Source organism: Drosophila santomea, chromosome 3R, assembly GCF_016746245.2.
Source record: "Drosophila santomea strain STO CAGO 1482 chromosome 3R, Prin_Dsan_1.1, whole genome shotgun sequence".
Classification (NCBI taxonomy): domain Eukaryota; kingdom Metazoa; phylum Arthropoda; class Insecta; order Diptera; family Drosophilidae; genus Drosophila; species Drosophila santomea.
In genome coordinates, this window is record NC_053019.2 from 1,656,626 (window position 1) to 1,670,247 (window position 13,622).

At 43.6% G+C, this 13,622-nt stretch overlaps 2 protein-coding genes across 2 annotated transcripts; one reads left to right on the plus strand and one right to left on the minus strand.

Moving 5' to 3' along the window:
- Positions 1–667: 667 nt before the first annotated feature.
- Positions 668–2,527, plus strand: LOC120453065 (geranylgeranyl transferase type-2 subunit alpha). Its single transcript, XM_039637590.1, has one exon. The coding sequence runs from the start codon at positions 741–743 to the stop codon at positions 2,292–2,294; it is 1,554 nt and encodes a 517-aa protein (XP_039493524.1). The 5' UTR covers positions 668–740; the 3' UTR covers positions 2,295–2,527.
- A 6,561-nt stretch (positions 2,528–9,088) lies between these two features.
- Positions 9,089–11,068, minus strand: LOC120452432. Its single transcript, XM_039636661.1, has 2 exons — positions 10,991–11,068; positions 9,089–9,557 (listed from the first exon to the last, which is right to left on the minus strand). Exon 2 carries the CDS (start codon positions 9,538–9,540, stop codon positions 9,250–9,252), a length of 291 nt encoding a protein of 96 aa, XP_039492595.1. The 5' UTR covers positions 9,541–9,557; positions 10,991–11,068; the 3' UTR covers positions 9,089–9,249.
- Positions 11,069–13,622: the final 2,554 nt, after the last annotated feature.

Consider the following 13,622-nt stretch of genomic DNA (forward strand, 5'->3'; position numbering starts at 1 on the left):
CTTCAAGCTATGTAATATGTATCAAAATCTCAAATAAGTGTATATAAGATAAGTACATATAACTAAGTAAATAACAATGAAGTCAAAGTCTATTTTTCCCTGTAGACTATAAGCCCATATCATTACTTTAAATCTGGGGCAGGATATCTTATCTTAATTAAAATCCGATTTAACATTTGGTTGTTAACAAGTTAAGTGGTGCTACTATTTTGTTCTCATCTTCTCATTTCCAACATCGAAATTCAAAAATAAAGTACTTTCGCATTTATAAGGCATTTCCCAAGCTGAAAAAATACTGAAAAGTACCGGAATTGAAGTACGAATTCTCAAAATGTAATGTGAAATGGGTTCCAAAAGTATAGAAGAAACCCTTTTTAAATAAATATTTGAATTTGTTTAATTTCATATAGGATTGTATATGTTTTGGGTAAATTGTCCAGTTGTATTCCTTCAATTTTGCTCCCTGATATATATATTTTGAGCAAAAGGATGATATAGTTGGAAAATTTTACCTATTGGGCTTATTTTTAAATGGTTGAACAAATTTTTTGATGTAATTTTTTGATAAAAAGATGGGCATTCAAATGTGTGTATTTTAGCAGAGGCAGACAATATTATTTTCCTATTTGAATGGTATTTATATTTGTGCCGTTTGGTATTTTCATCGTTTCCAGCGCGGCCACACTGATGACTAATTATTTTCGTTTTGTAAATATTGGACTTCTATACAATTCAAGGCAATGCACGGACGCGTAAAAGTCAGGACCACAGAGGAGGAACGCGAGCGGAAGAAGAAGGAGCAGGCTCTGAAAGTCCGGTCCTACCGTGCAGCTATGGGAAGGATTCAGAAAAAGAGGGAAGCAGGGGAGCTGGACAACGAAATGCTCAGCCTAACGGTTCAGATCTTGCTGCGGAATCCGGATGTGAGTACCCTGTGGAATATCCGCAGGGAGTGCGTCCTAGAGAAGCTGTCCAAGCTGAAGGAAGAGGAGGCCACATACGAGACGCCCACCGACGAGAAGCTAGAAGAGGAAAAACAAACCGGTGAAGAGGAGGATAAGGCGAGTGAAAAGAAGACCCTTCCAGAGGACAAGGCCCATTCCTATTTCACCTGCGAACTGGATCTCACCGAACAGTGCCTAATGGTCAACCCGAAGTCCTACAACGCGTGGCACCACCGCAGCTGGATCCTGGAAAAGAATCCTCGAGCGGACTGGCAGCGGGAGGTGCACCTGTGCAACAAGTACCTCAAGTTTGACGAGCGCAACTTCCACACCTGGGACTACAGACGCTATGTGACCGAAAAAGCCATGGTGCCAGCTGCCCAGGAGCTGGACTTCTGCACCGATAAGATCAAGGTAAACTTCTCGAACTACTCAAGCTGGCACCACCGTAGTCTCCTGCTTCCGGGGCTATATCCAAACCAGCAAAGAGACCGGCCTATGAGTGAGGAAAAGTTGCAAAAGGAACTTGAAATGGTGCTGACAGCTGCTTTCACGGATCCCAACGACAGCAGTGCTTGGTTCTACCAGCGGTGGTTGCTGGGCAGCGGCGCCCAATTAGATCGGGCTCCGAGGATAGCTGCTTTTCGACTGGAGTCACACGGAGCAGTCCTCGCCCTAGATAAGCCATACCCAGATATCAAACAATTGAGGACTGAGCTAATTGGTGGAGAGAAGACAGTTTTATTGAAATCTTGGCTACCATTGGACAAGCTCGGAACCAGCTGGAAGTGCCAGCAAAAGTTCGATTACCAAAGAAACTCATCTTACTCTCTGTGGCTTTCCGACCAAATCGTGAACCTTTCGCCTATGTCAGGCTCGGAAAACGGAGCCCATTACTTTGCGCCACCACATGGCACCGCGACTTGCAGTAATGATCTTCTGGCGGAGTTGCAAACGCAGCTGCAATCCTGCCTAGATCTTCTGGAGTTTGAGCCGGACAGCAAGTGGACCCTACTAACAAGTGCCCTTTTAATGCGTGCTATCGATTTTTCAGCCAATCACGAAACGAGTTTGACGAACTTGGCCAAGCTGGAAAAGGTGGATTCCTTAAGGCAGGGTTACTACAAGGACCTCGCTGCCAGGTGGACCTTGGAGTCGGAGCTGGCAAAGTGGCCTCAATCTGCCGGATTTCCCAAGACATTCGACATAGCGGATAAAGTACTGCTGGAATCGCTTCCCTATGGTCAATACTTGGTCATCGCTGATGAAATAACCCTACCCAGCAAACTAAGAGAGAAGTTGGGGGATTCACTGCCCAAAACGTTTGCAGACTTGAAGAGGCTGTCGTAGACTATCGGTGAATTCCATAATTCCATAAATAACCAATATTCAAAATTTGGTACTGAACCGTGTTTGGCGATTGGGTGCTTTAAAACTAAAAAGGATACAACCAACTATTGGTTGGTTTACAATTTTCCTATTTATTCTTTAGTATGAGAAGAAATGTTATGTATTAACATTATGATACCTAATTTTACGCTTTTTGTATATCGCTATGAAATAATACAAATACTAAAAATGTGCATGTTTATTTTTCCAGTAAATTGTTATAATAAGGAAATAACCAAATCGGGATAGAAGTCCGCATACACCTACAAGCTAATTATTTCTAAATCTCATATAAAAAAAAATGAATATGAATTTTAGAAAAAAATTTTAAAGAGGTTGTCGAAATTCACAGAACACATGTTTGCATACGTTCGCGGGGAGTGGCAAGTGAAATCGCTGACATCCGCGGCCATCCATTATCGAATGTTTCACGAGTTAAATGGGAAAACCACCAATAATTCAGCATGGAACCGTTGGGTACTTTAAGCTGTCCCAGAATCTGCCACAATGCTGGGGGTTTCAGCCGCGACGCTGCACTTGCTGCAGTTGCTGCTGCTTCTGTTGTTGCTCCTGCTGCCACTGATGTCGCTTCGTGTGTGCAGCGAGGAGCTGCGAGATTTGCGGTTTTTTGGCGGCTCTCGTGGTTGTATAAATTATGCAAGACCCTCGAGATGGAGATACACTGCGACGGAATGGCGATGCGAGGAGCTCAATGTGCGTCCACAACATTGGCAGCCGCATGTTATTACGTGCCGCAGCTGCACGACGGAGACTCACTAACAGAAAAATCGGTAATTTTGGGAGTCCAAAACTTGATATAGACCGTAAATGTATTAAATTTATTCACAATTGTTCAGAACATTTTGAGGGATCGTGCTAACAGAGGGATCATTTGCTAACTATTCGCTACGCTAAATTTGTTTCGAATTCATCAAAACCGGGTGAAATCCGCCAGTTTTGGTTAGGTGCATCGGGCAGCAAAGTGGGCGGGGAGGGGACTTCCAAGGCGGAAAGGCGTTTGACAGGCATGGGAAAGGCTGCCAGACGTGCCTGGAGCTAAGCTCCTAAGAGGCGTCATACTCTCTTGCAGGTGCCGGGCAGGTGGGAGGGACTGAAGGTGCAGCTGTCAGCTGGCAGGCCACACTAGCACACATGTCGTATGCGCAATGTTTGGGCATGAGAATTTAATGGAGCCAGTCGAGTGGATGGTTATATCCTGCTATCATATTAACATTAGCAGACGACTTGGCATTCAAATTTCCGCCTCACCCAGTCGACACCACATCCGATGTTGCACCACTCGAATGCAGCCTGTATGCAGACATAATCTTAATTATGCCAATGCCATTTCTTGCAAATATTTTGCGAAGACTCCGGAAAACGTGACGCTGCCAAGATGCTGCTCATTAAAATGTCCGGGGCCAATTACTAAGCCAATGGCATGGCTTAGGGGTGGCAAGTGGGAGGGGTGCCGCTGCAGTTTTCATCTAAATGCACAGAGTCGCAAACTAAATTAATGGGACAAGTCAATGAGAAAGGTCAGGAAACATGGCGGCGGAAAAGAAGCTAACAGATAGATACCCGTCAAGATGCAATCTCGGTGGTGGCCTAATAAATGACTTTGCGAGCCGAAACTCGCAGTTCACAGGTCACTATACGGGCACTGTCATAGTACATTAATAACATCATCAGAATAACATCAGATACTACGAAAATGTTTAGTTGTTGAATATTCCACATATCGGGCTCCCTGTATTATGGCGTTTCAATGTAATATATTAAACGGCAAAAAGATTCAAAAACAAGAAAAGAGTTGAAAACTCATCATTTCAAAAACATTAATATTATAAAAAAAACACACACACACAGTCACGAGCTCTCAGTCACAAGAGTCTACAATTAATCGAATTCATTGTATTCATTCATCTTTGACACAAACTTGGACTGCGTCCAGTTCACTAGAATCTGCATGCTTAATCTTCACATCCTACGTTTTACATGTAATTCCCGAGCTCACAGCGTTCATACGGACAGACATCGACTCTGCTAGTGATCCTGATCAAGAATATATATTCTTGATAGGTGGTGGTAAACGCTCCTCTAACCTCTTACGGGCTTTTCAACGAACCTAGTATGCCCTTTTACTCCACGAGTAACGGGTATACAAATACCTTTTGATCTCACTGAATCAATTCTACACACACAATCCTCTCTTTAACTTAATGACAAGAGCAGAACGTGTCTCCTATCTATGGAAATGTACATATTTTGGCATAAAATAATTATGAATATAAATTGATGAAGTCAACAACAGGTACTCACCAGCACTTGTGGCGAATTTGGGTTTCGCATGATTGCAGCGTCTTTCAGGCTTCTGCGACCGTAACTATACGCGCTGGTCCTACTAAAATTGACTTAAAATTTGTATTTGTTTACCAAGTTTGGACACTTGCCCCACGTAACCAAGTCATGTGGAGTGGCGCCACAGCTCTTATAATTTATTCGCCTACCATAGCAACTGGTGAAGTCTTTCTCCCCTGTTTTGCTCCTAAATTATGTTTATATATTGCCCGAGTACCCTGCTCTTTCCCCCGCCCCATCGAATAGACACTGGCAATGGCCCTTAGTCCAGACAGTGCACACAATCCACATGTCCCACTAGTAGACAGCTTTTAGACGTGATAATGCAAGTGGAAAATCAGAAAAATATCATGTGACTGCCTTGCCAGTCACCAGCAGGAGACATCGCAGAATGGAAAACAAAGGAGTCCGTCCAATGCAAGGAAAAGAGTGCCACATGTACTATAAATACACCTGCAACAATTTCGCCACACGAGAATGGAAAAGTGTATCCAAATTAGCTACTGACTGAAAAAGGTGATCATACATATTTTTACAAAATATTTCTAAAAAAATGAAAATGTTGATATCAAAGATGACACATCTTGGTATTTAGCGTATTTATTTAACGTATTATTTGTTTTTTGATATGTGTTAAGTGTGGTGGTTCTCGGGTTTTTGGCCATCCCGTAAGCATATGCAGCATGGTTTCGTCCGCTTCATTGGGACGGATGGGATGGATGTGGCGGATGGGATGGATATGTCGGATAGGATGGATGGCACATAGAAGGGCTCGAAATGATTTCTGTCTGCAGCTGTCACATAATGTTAACTTGGGGCTCTGTCTCGGCGGCCGGGCGCATGCATGAAAAACTCATTACGAGCAGCTGCAGCTGTGGTCACCCGAGCTTTTCATCCGATTTTCCCAAACCGGTTGATCCTTAAATAAGTTGCGGCAAATTGGCCTGCCGGTGGCCAATTGAATATCCGCATCGATTGGGCTTAGGGCCGCCTGCACTTTTAATTGCATAACACATAGTTTCACGCTTCTTGCTTACACTTCACTCCACTGCCGGCAACTTGGCAGCTCGAAAGTTCGCTTTTACAAGTGAACAACTTTCAATGGGCAATTAAAAGGGCACACAAACCGGGGACAACAAGAGTTCTGTGCTGTGGTGTGGTGTGGTGTTGTGTGGTGTTGTGTTGCGGAAGAGGTGGTCTCCAGCGCGAAGTCACCGGAAACGTTAACAAAATGCATAGCAGCACAGATTCTGCTAAAGTTTTCGGCCCGAAAGGCAATTAAAGTTTTGGCACCGACACAACAGAAAAGCAAGTTGTGCACTGGCCAAAATAATTTTGCTGTTTTACGTTATTATGCTGCAAATAAAACTTTTGAATATGTTCCATTGAGCTGCTGGTGGGTTCGAGTTATAATTAAAATAATTGAAATTTTCAAATATAGTTCTAGACATTTATCCCAAAGTTTCGTACGATTTGTTGCTGTGGAGAAGGTCGGGCAGGATAGCAGGATTTGAGATCCTTGACTGCTGACCGCCAGTTGCCGAAGCGCAGCAAGATCTGGCGATTGAGGATCTGGGATTGCTCTTCATTGATACACAGCAGATGCCCCAAATTACATGAAACGGTATTGTTTTGTGCTCCTAACTTATTAATATTTACGCTCAATTCAACCAGAACATGGCGCCACCAAGTCTGAGTGACGTCACCACACACACACGCACACGGATGGCAGGAGGAGCGGAGCTTATAAATTGCATATTTATGCACTATAAACATTAATTTACTTGCCATTTAGCTAGACGCATAGTTAATTGAAAACAACAATACCAAAGCAACGCAGCAAAGGCAGTGGCCACCACGCTCGCCCCCATTCCGCCTCTTTTGGGCATAATGCAAAAGCGGCAGCAGAGCAAACAACTTTAAATTATGCAAGGAATAGGAAAATTCAGGGTACAAAAATTGCAGCCATCGTTGCACAGGCGGCGGGAAAACGGAATGCAAGGGGTTTTGCGAGAGGGCGGGAGAGTAATGCCAAATTTAATTTCAATTAATGCGCAGTAAAGCGGAAGTGCCGTAGAAACAGGGCAGCGCGTCCATGCAGCGCGGCCGGCACTTCCGGGTGGCGCCACGTTGGAGCCGGGTGGTTTCAAGTGGCAAGTCCGATTCATAATAAGGAATGCTCTGTTCTTCAGCAACAGATATTATACAAATTGTGTAATGAGCACAGTGTGTGCTTTCCAGCAGGTGTTTAATCATCTTCCTTTTTTTATATCCCAGCTGCGAACTACTCCAGTCTTGACCTAATTTTTTTTCGAACAAAATAAAGACCCATTTCAACCTAAAAACAGGAAGAATGGAAAGCGTAAGTCCTATTCCCGGACCAATAGGAGTAGAAGTACGTAAGAAGGTCGATGTTCTTCAAAACATAATGATTGTCATTAATCAGTTAATAAAAATTATATTTTTTCTTAACTTATGAATACTGCAAAATATACATAATAATACAAATATATGTAGTAACTGACTTATCCTACAACATAACAGCGAATGTATAAAGTATTAAAATCTATGGTTTTTATCAAAAGGCCACAGTTAAATAAAATAACTGGAAATGAGCATCCAAAGCATCAACGCTCCAAAGATGAAGTAACCTATACAAACATACAATGAGATCGCCTTGCAATGCTTTGCAAATCGCCATATACCCCAAATCTGAGACTGAAATGTTCCAATGGGCTGGGCGTAAAGGGATGCACAAAGTAAAAAACCAAGTTTAAAGTGTCCTGCCATTTTGCAACATCGGGCCGACCGCGTGACAACCGATAGAGGGGATAGAGGGGCAAGTCCGAGTTACATGCTACCTGGTTTCATTTACCTGGCGCCGTCGTGAAATTCAATTACTCGTGCACCATAAACCGATTAACTTATATAAATATTTATATCGCTGAAATGCAGTCGGTCGCCAATGGCTTTATGGTTCGCGCCGCCCGTTTGAAGGGCGCTTCCGGTAGCCAGTGGAGGGGGCGGGGTACCGGGGGCGTGGCATATCTGTGGGCGTGCGCCTGCATATGCAAACAGTTCCAGCGCGATGTCGGGACTGTTGGTCGGCCATTCAGAGAACTGGAGCTGCGGCGGCAATAATTTCATTTGCATTTGCATTTGTTGCCGTTTATGGTCCACTCAAGTGATGTCAGTTGACCGGATCGCCCACTCGCACACCACTGCGGTCCACTTTCCGAGTGATAATGACAACACGCTAGGTGTCATCCACAGGCAAGGACCCTCGAGGCCAGGACATAACTGAATTGAACTTAACTGAACAGAACTGTGTAGAACAAAAGCAGCAGCCCGGAAGGCATATCATTACAAAGCGGCGATTGCGGCTGTTGCAGTTGCAGTTCTTTTGTAGGTACACTGCAAAAAACCACTCTTGGAGTAATCATTTATTAGGAAACAGACAACTGCCATAGGTATTCCATTTCATTTTCGGGTGGGATCTCTCTCTATCAATCCCAGATTCTCTTAGTGCACTGTAAAGCATGTAGGTGGCAAGTGACAACTACTTGTCTCCATAAATAGTTGCTAAACAGCAATGGGCCCGTGTAAGTGGCTGATGAGACGAGGAACAAGAGGGTTCCATCCCCCATCATGCCGCACATGATTGGAAGGGACAGGACGAGGACGGGGCCAGTCAAGGGTTAATCTCGAGTTAAGTGATGCACTCGACCTCCGCTGGTGTCTGGTTAATTGAGTTACGCATTGTAATTCGAGCTATAATTGCCATTACACCAGAACTTTGGTCTATTTGCTGTCGAGCTATGAGGACTATGCCGCGCACAGTGCACAGAGTGGTGTGAGTTAGTTGCATGACTTATGCACGCACTTAGGCACAAGTTTGTTCAACAATTATGATTGTGTGGACCACAAACCACAATATTGTGAAATATATATATTAAATCATATATTGAGAAAATACTAGTGTGTAACGAAATTGATCGATTATTCATATGCCAGGTATATGATATAGTAGTCCGAGCAGCTCCGTTCCGCTTTAATACTAGCAGAAATAAAACAAAAACTTGTGGGAAAGTCATGCAGATGGCTTTAAAACAAAGAGACTAATTTGCGTAGAAGCGAATAGATGGACTGATCAAGAATATATATACCTTAAATTTTCGCAAAAGTCTTCTTTACTGCGTCGTTAACTTAAATCAATATAACCTCTGCAAGGGTTTAATATTTATACAAAGGAAATAAAGGACCTTCATTACGATAGTTATGTACACGCTAAAATCTTTATAAACTCATTCTTCAGTAAATTTCGTTGAAGGGTCTTACGTTTAACTAAAGTTTTAAAATTGAATATTGTTTTAAAATGAATCTTGCTACAGTAACCTTTTAAAAACCTAATAACATTCGCGTCGTACAATTTGAGATCATCATGCCATCATTTTGATTCCTTTGTCATTAAAGATCCTTTGTACTTTAGAACGTTCTTCACACCATCCTAAAGTGTTGGCACCCGAATTCCGAGCTCCATTATCCTTCGATTCCCCTACAGTGCCCACTGGCGTCCGTATTTTACCTGCAAATTCAGCAGGAGTCGCTGCAACCGCTCCTTTCCCTCGTAGAGGCTTCTTTGCCTGTCCAACCGAAGAGTCACCAGGCGGCGATGTAGGTGAGTCAGCTGCTCCCGGATCCACACATGGTTCGCCTGCAGGCGCCGAACCATCGCTACCAAGTACTCAGGCTGACCCACTTTCCCCAATACTCCGTGCTCATCCATATCCTCGCCGAAATCCAGTTCCATATCTATTATGGCGACGGCTGTGGAATGCGCGTCCATTTTGCAACCGATGGGTGCTACACAGTAAAGGTAAATTAGAATACAAAATAATAAATGAACACATTGTAAATAATTAAAATGAGAATATTTTATAAAATTTGAAAGACATGAATGTTATCGTATGTTGGAAGCTAAGAAAATTCCTATACATTTTGCTGCGCGGGTGTCATTTTTTCCAGTGTGCAAAGCTGCTGGCGACAGAAGCTGAAACTTGGAATAATTTATGCTTGCCAACTGGGTGCAAACTTCCATCTAATCGCTTGATTCCGCGTTGTAAGAACTTTGGGCCCATAATCCAGCATTCCATGACGGAAACCTATACGCAAAGTAGTGACGCAACGAGTGAGTGCAACTTTTTTCTAGTTGATTAACTTAGAAATTCAACATTTGCTTCGTTTTTGGTTAAAACGTTTTATATTTTTTGCCCAGCAATGCCCTCGATTGGTTGGGTGCGTTGGTAAAATTTGCAAATCGTTTGGGCTGGCCCTCGTCGGGAAGGGTAGAAAAGCGGCTGCTACTTGAGGTGGCTCAGAGCGAAATTGCTTTTCCGCTCCCTGGGTCGACCAAGCAGAAAAATGCCTGCCCCGCTCACGTTGCCCTCGGAGTTCGATTTCGCACTATCGATTCGTTTGGTATTCATTGGCCTTGCTCGCTTCCCACAGCTTTAAGCGCACATGTCGCCGCAACTTAGTGCCTTTGCTTCCTTTGTACGAGTACGAGTTGCATTGCACCGGCCGACCTAGTGGCATCGTTTGGGGTTTCTTTTCGGGAACGCAGCGCCCTCTGAATCGTACACTGAAAGCACATTCCACACGGCAAAAATATTTGGATGCAGGCATCCACTCACGAAGTTAAAGTAAAGTTCAAAAGAAACTTCTAAAACATAATGTTTTCCTAAGATATCTGAAGGTATTTAAGCACGTAGTAAAATTTGCTTAAGTGTATGTGGCACACAATATAAATTTAAACGAGAATTACGAAATCATGAATTGATTTCACCTAGTGCGCACTGCATTGCATAGCAATTTGCTGCGACTTCGCCACGGCTGTGATGCTAATGATCGGGCATCTCATCAAGAGACAAGGCCAGCGGCTTTTGTCAAAAGAATGTCAACAGGGAAGAAAGCTGGTGAAAACTGCAGCAGTTTTCACTTTTCTTTTACTCGGCTCACCAGACTACAAAGCGGGCCAACAGAAGCGACATTTAATGCTCAGAAAAGACCTCAGTTGCGGTGTTGTGGCTGCCAGCCGTGCGTATGCGTAATATATGTACGAGGAATGTTTCGCATTTCTAACCGAAAAGCTCGACAAGCTGTCTATTTCCTAGGGAGTGGGTGTATAGGCGTGATTACTGTTTGTTTTCTATTTGTGGTGAAGGAACTTGGGGCGATTTCTGGATATTTCTCAGCCGAGACGTCGTCAAGGCGACAGACAAAGGCTGATTTCTCACCCTTGACGTTTACCAATTTTCCAAACGGCGTTTTAAATGAATTTTAAAAACCGAGCACAGTAAAAACAACGCCTGCTGATCCTGACAATTGCTGTCTAATTGAAAAGCTTTGAATCTAAGTGCAAGCCTGCAACCCCTCTTCATTACCAACTATATCTCTATCTTGGCTGTCTCTGGATCGCTGTTGATAGTCTGCCTGCCGAGATTGGCAACTTAATTATTTCAGCGGCACGTCGCCGGCAACTGGCGCTTAAGCCAAACCCCTCGACGGCTGCAATAGCGAAAAACTGGCGGGACCTAGAAAACGAATAAGAAAAGCTGCGAATAAACAGCGCTTTTAGAATGAACGGCAGTGAAGGAGATGAAGAACAACAGCTGCTTCTGAGAATCCGCGCCGAAAGATAAAGTTTCCAGCCCAAGGATTTAACTGCACAACTGGCCAAAGAAACAGCACAAGAAAAACTAAGCGAACGATTGTATGTGTATATGTATGTGCGTGTGCGACTCCCCATTAGCACCAACAGACTTCTGCCACGCCCACTTACTTCCGGCCCACCGCACATTGCTATGCCACAGCAAAAGTAGAAAAAAGACCCACTTGCGGCTTTAGTCATGGACTGGATTCATTAAGAGACATTCACATGCGAGCATTCCTATTTACGAACAGTGAAGCTTCCGTGAAAACCTATTTCAAATTGTGGGAGAAGGTTTAATGTATGTATGTGGTTTAAGGCAAAGATGACATTTAAATATCAATACTTAAGTTCTGCAGCATGGTTTTAAGAATAAAAGTTATTTAATGTTTTATTTAATTCAACATGTTTTTTATTTACGAGTTAATGACAAAAAACATTTAAGAATGCTGTATCATAAACCGGAAATTAACCCCTCTTCAAAGATCAACCACTTTTTATGATAGCTGACAAATTGATTTCCGGAACACACCCACTCGTAGTTGACGAGTTTTTCACATTTCTCGCGTAATATCTGCGCTCCCGCTTTTCCAATGACTGAGGGAACTGGGACGGTGCAAAAGTAATTAATTTTCGGCAGCTAACTCAAAAATGCACCAGGCGCTCGAAAAAAATCTGAGAAAAGGCAACACAGGCGGCACAATTAACGCCTGCAACTTTAATTGCGTTTTAATGTGCATCAGGCCGCAGAAAACCCGCCTGTTTGGATGGTTTCTCGATGGCTATATGGGGGGGGGGGCAGCGGGTGGCTAAGTGTACGACTCGAACCCCAAACGGAATGGGTGGTTCAACGTGCTCTGTCAACCGCAGGCGGTGGCTCAAAAGCGTAACAGGCATTTGCCGCGCCTCAGCAACATGCCCGTCGTCCTGCACTCACACTCACACACTTTCACTCGCTCTTGTTCCCAAAGAGATGACACAAACGCGCACGTGAATTCGTACTCTGACTATGGGCTCTGCAGTCATGACTATGGCAGTACGGGACTACGGGACTCGGGATGCTCCTGTGTGTGGTCGGGCCTGTGCCTGAGTGCCTGCCTCAAAAGCGGCTTAGCAAACTCACACGGACCAACATGCAGCCACAAAGCAGCGCGCACTCGAAGGAAAAGAGACGATGGTCGTTAGTCATATTTTGGTCAATACTTCAATATATAAAATACCTTTGAAATATTTAGACACTTAATGTGTAGTATTTTGTGAAGCCTGATCAGAGCTATAAACTCCATTGTTAGGTGCTTGTTCTAATATACATAGTTTTGCTTGAAGTTTTATTTGCGGAGGGGAATTGCCTTAATAAAAGGATTCGGAACTAAAATGTCTAAGACTAAACTGCCCATCTAGTTAAAAACGTACAAAAATGCAACACAGCAGTAGATAATGCTTTTTAGGCAGGTGTGCTTCTTATTTTTTGTTTGCCCCACTTATAATGAGGCCAAAAATCCGTTGTTTTCCTAAGTGCACGGCCTCGATTCCGCATCCGGAAATGGGGCAAAACCGTGCGCCTCTGTCTGAGCAGACTATTTACATGGAACCCATTAAGTCCGGACTTGAAGCTGCTTCTTTGTGATGTCGCCAGCCTGGTTCCCCTTCCAATCGCCCGTTCTAAGTGACGTGATTAAAATTTGTATGCCCTTTTGAAATCTTGCTCCGCTTATCGCTGCGTGGATGCAGCCGTCTTTCCCCGACTGGGTGTCCGTGGCTCCTGTACCGATGTGCTTCCGGCGGGCACGGGACAAATCACGTAATCTGGCCTTAGCGGGTCAAGCAGCTGAAGCGGCAGTAAAATGTGAACCTTTGCCGTAGTGTAGCAGCCGCGCGGAGAGATACAAAGATACTTGGCTGTAGAAGTAAATAGATGTAAAGACACGACATGAAAACAACATAGAGTCAGATGCTGGTATTGTCAAGTGTGGTACAACTACGGACTAGCACAATTCCCGAGCACATCCAGCAAGTCGAGAGTGCTTCCATTCAAGGGGTTCGACCTAAAAATACTCTCTAGCATAAAGCGGATTTGATGGTCGCCGCAGTAACCAGATGTTCACAAGTAAACAGCGAAAGCTGTATTGACCTACATCTTTTGGATAGAATTCAATAATAAGATTAAAATATTATTAAAGAAAAGATCAAAATTATATTGTAGCAAGGATTATTATTAT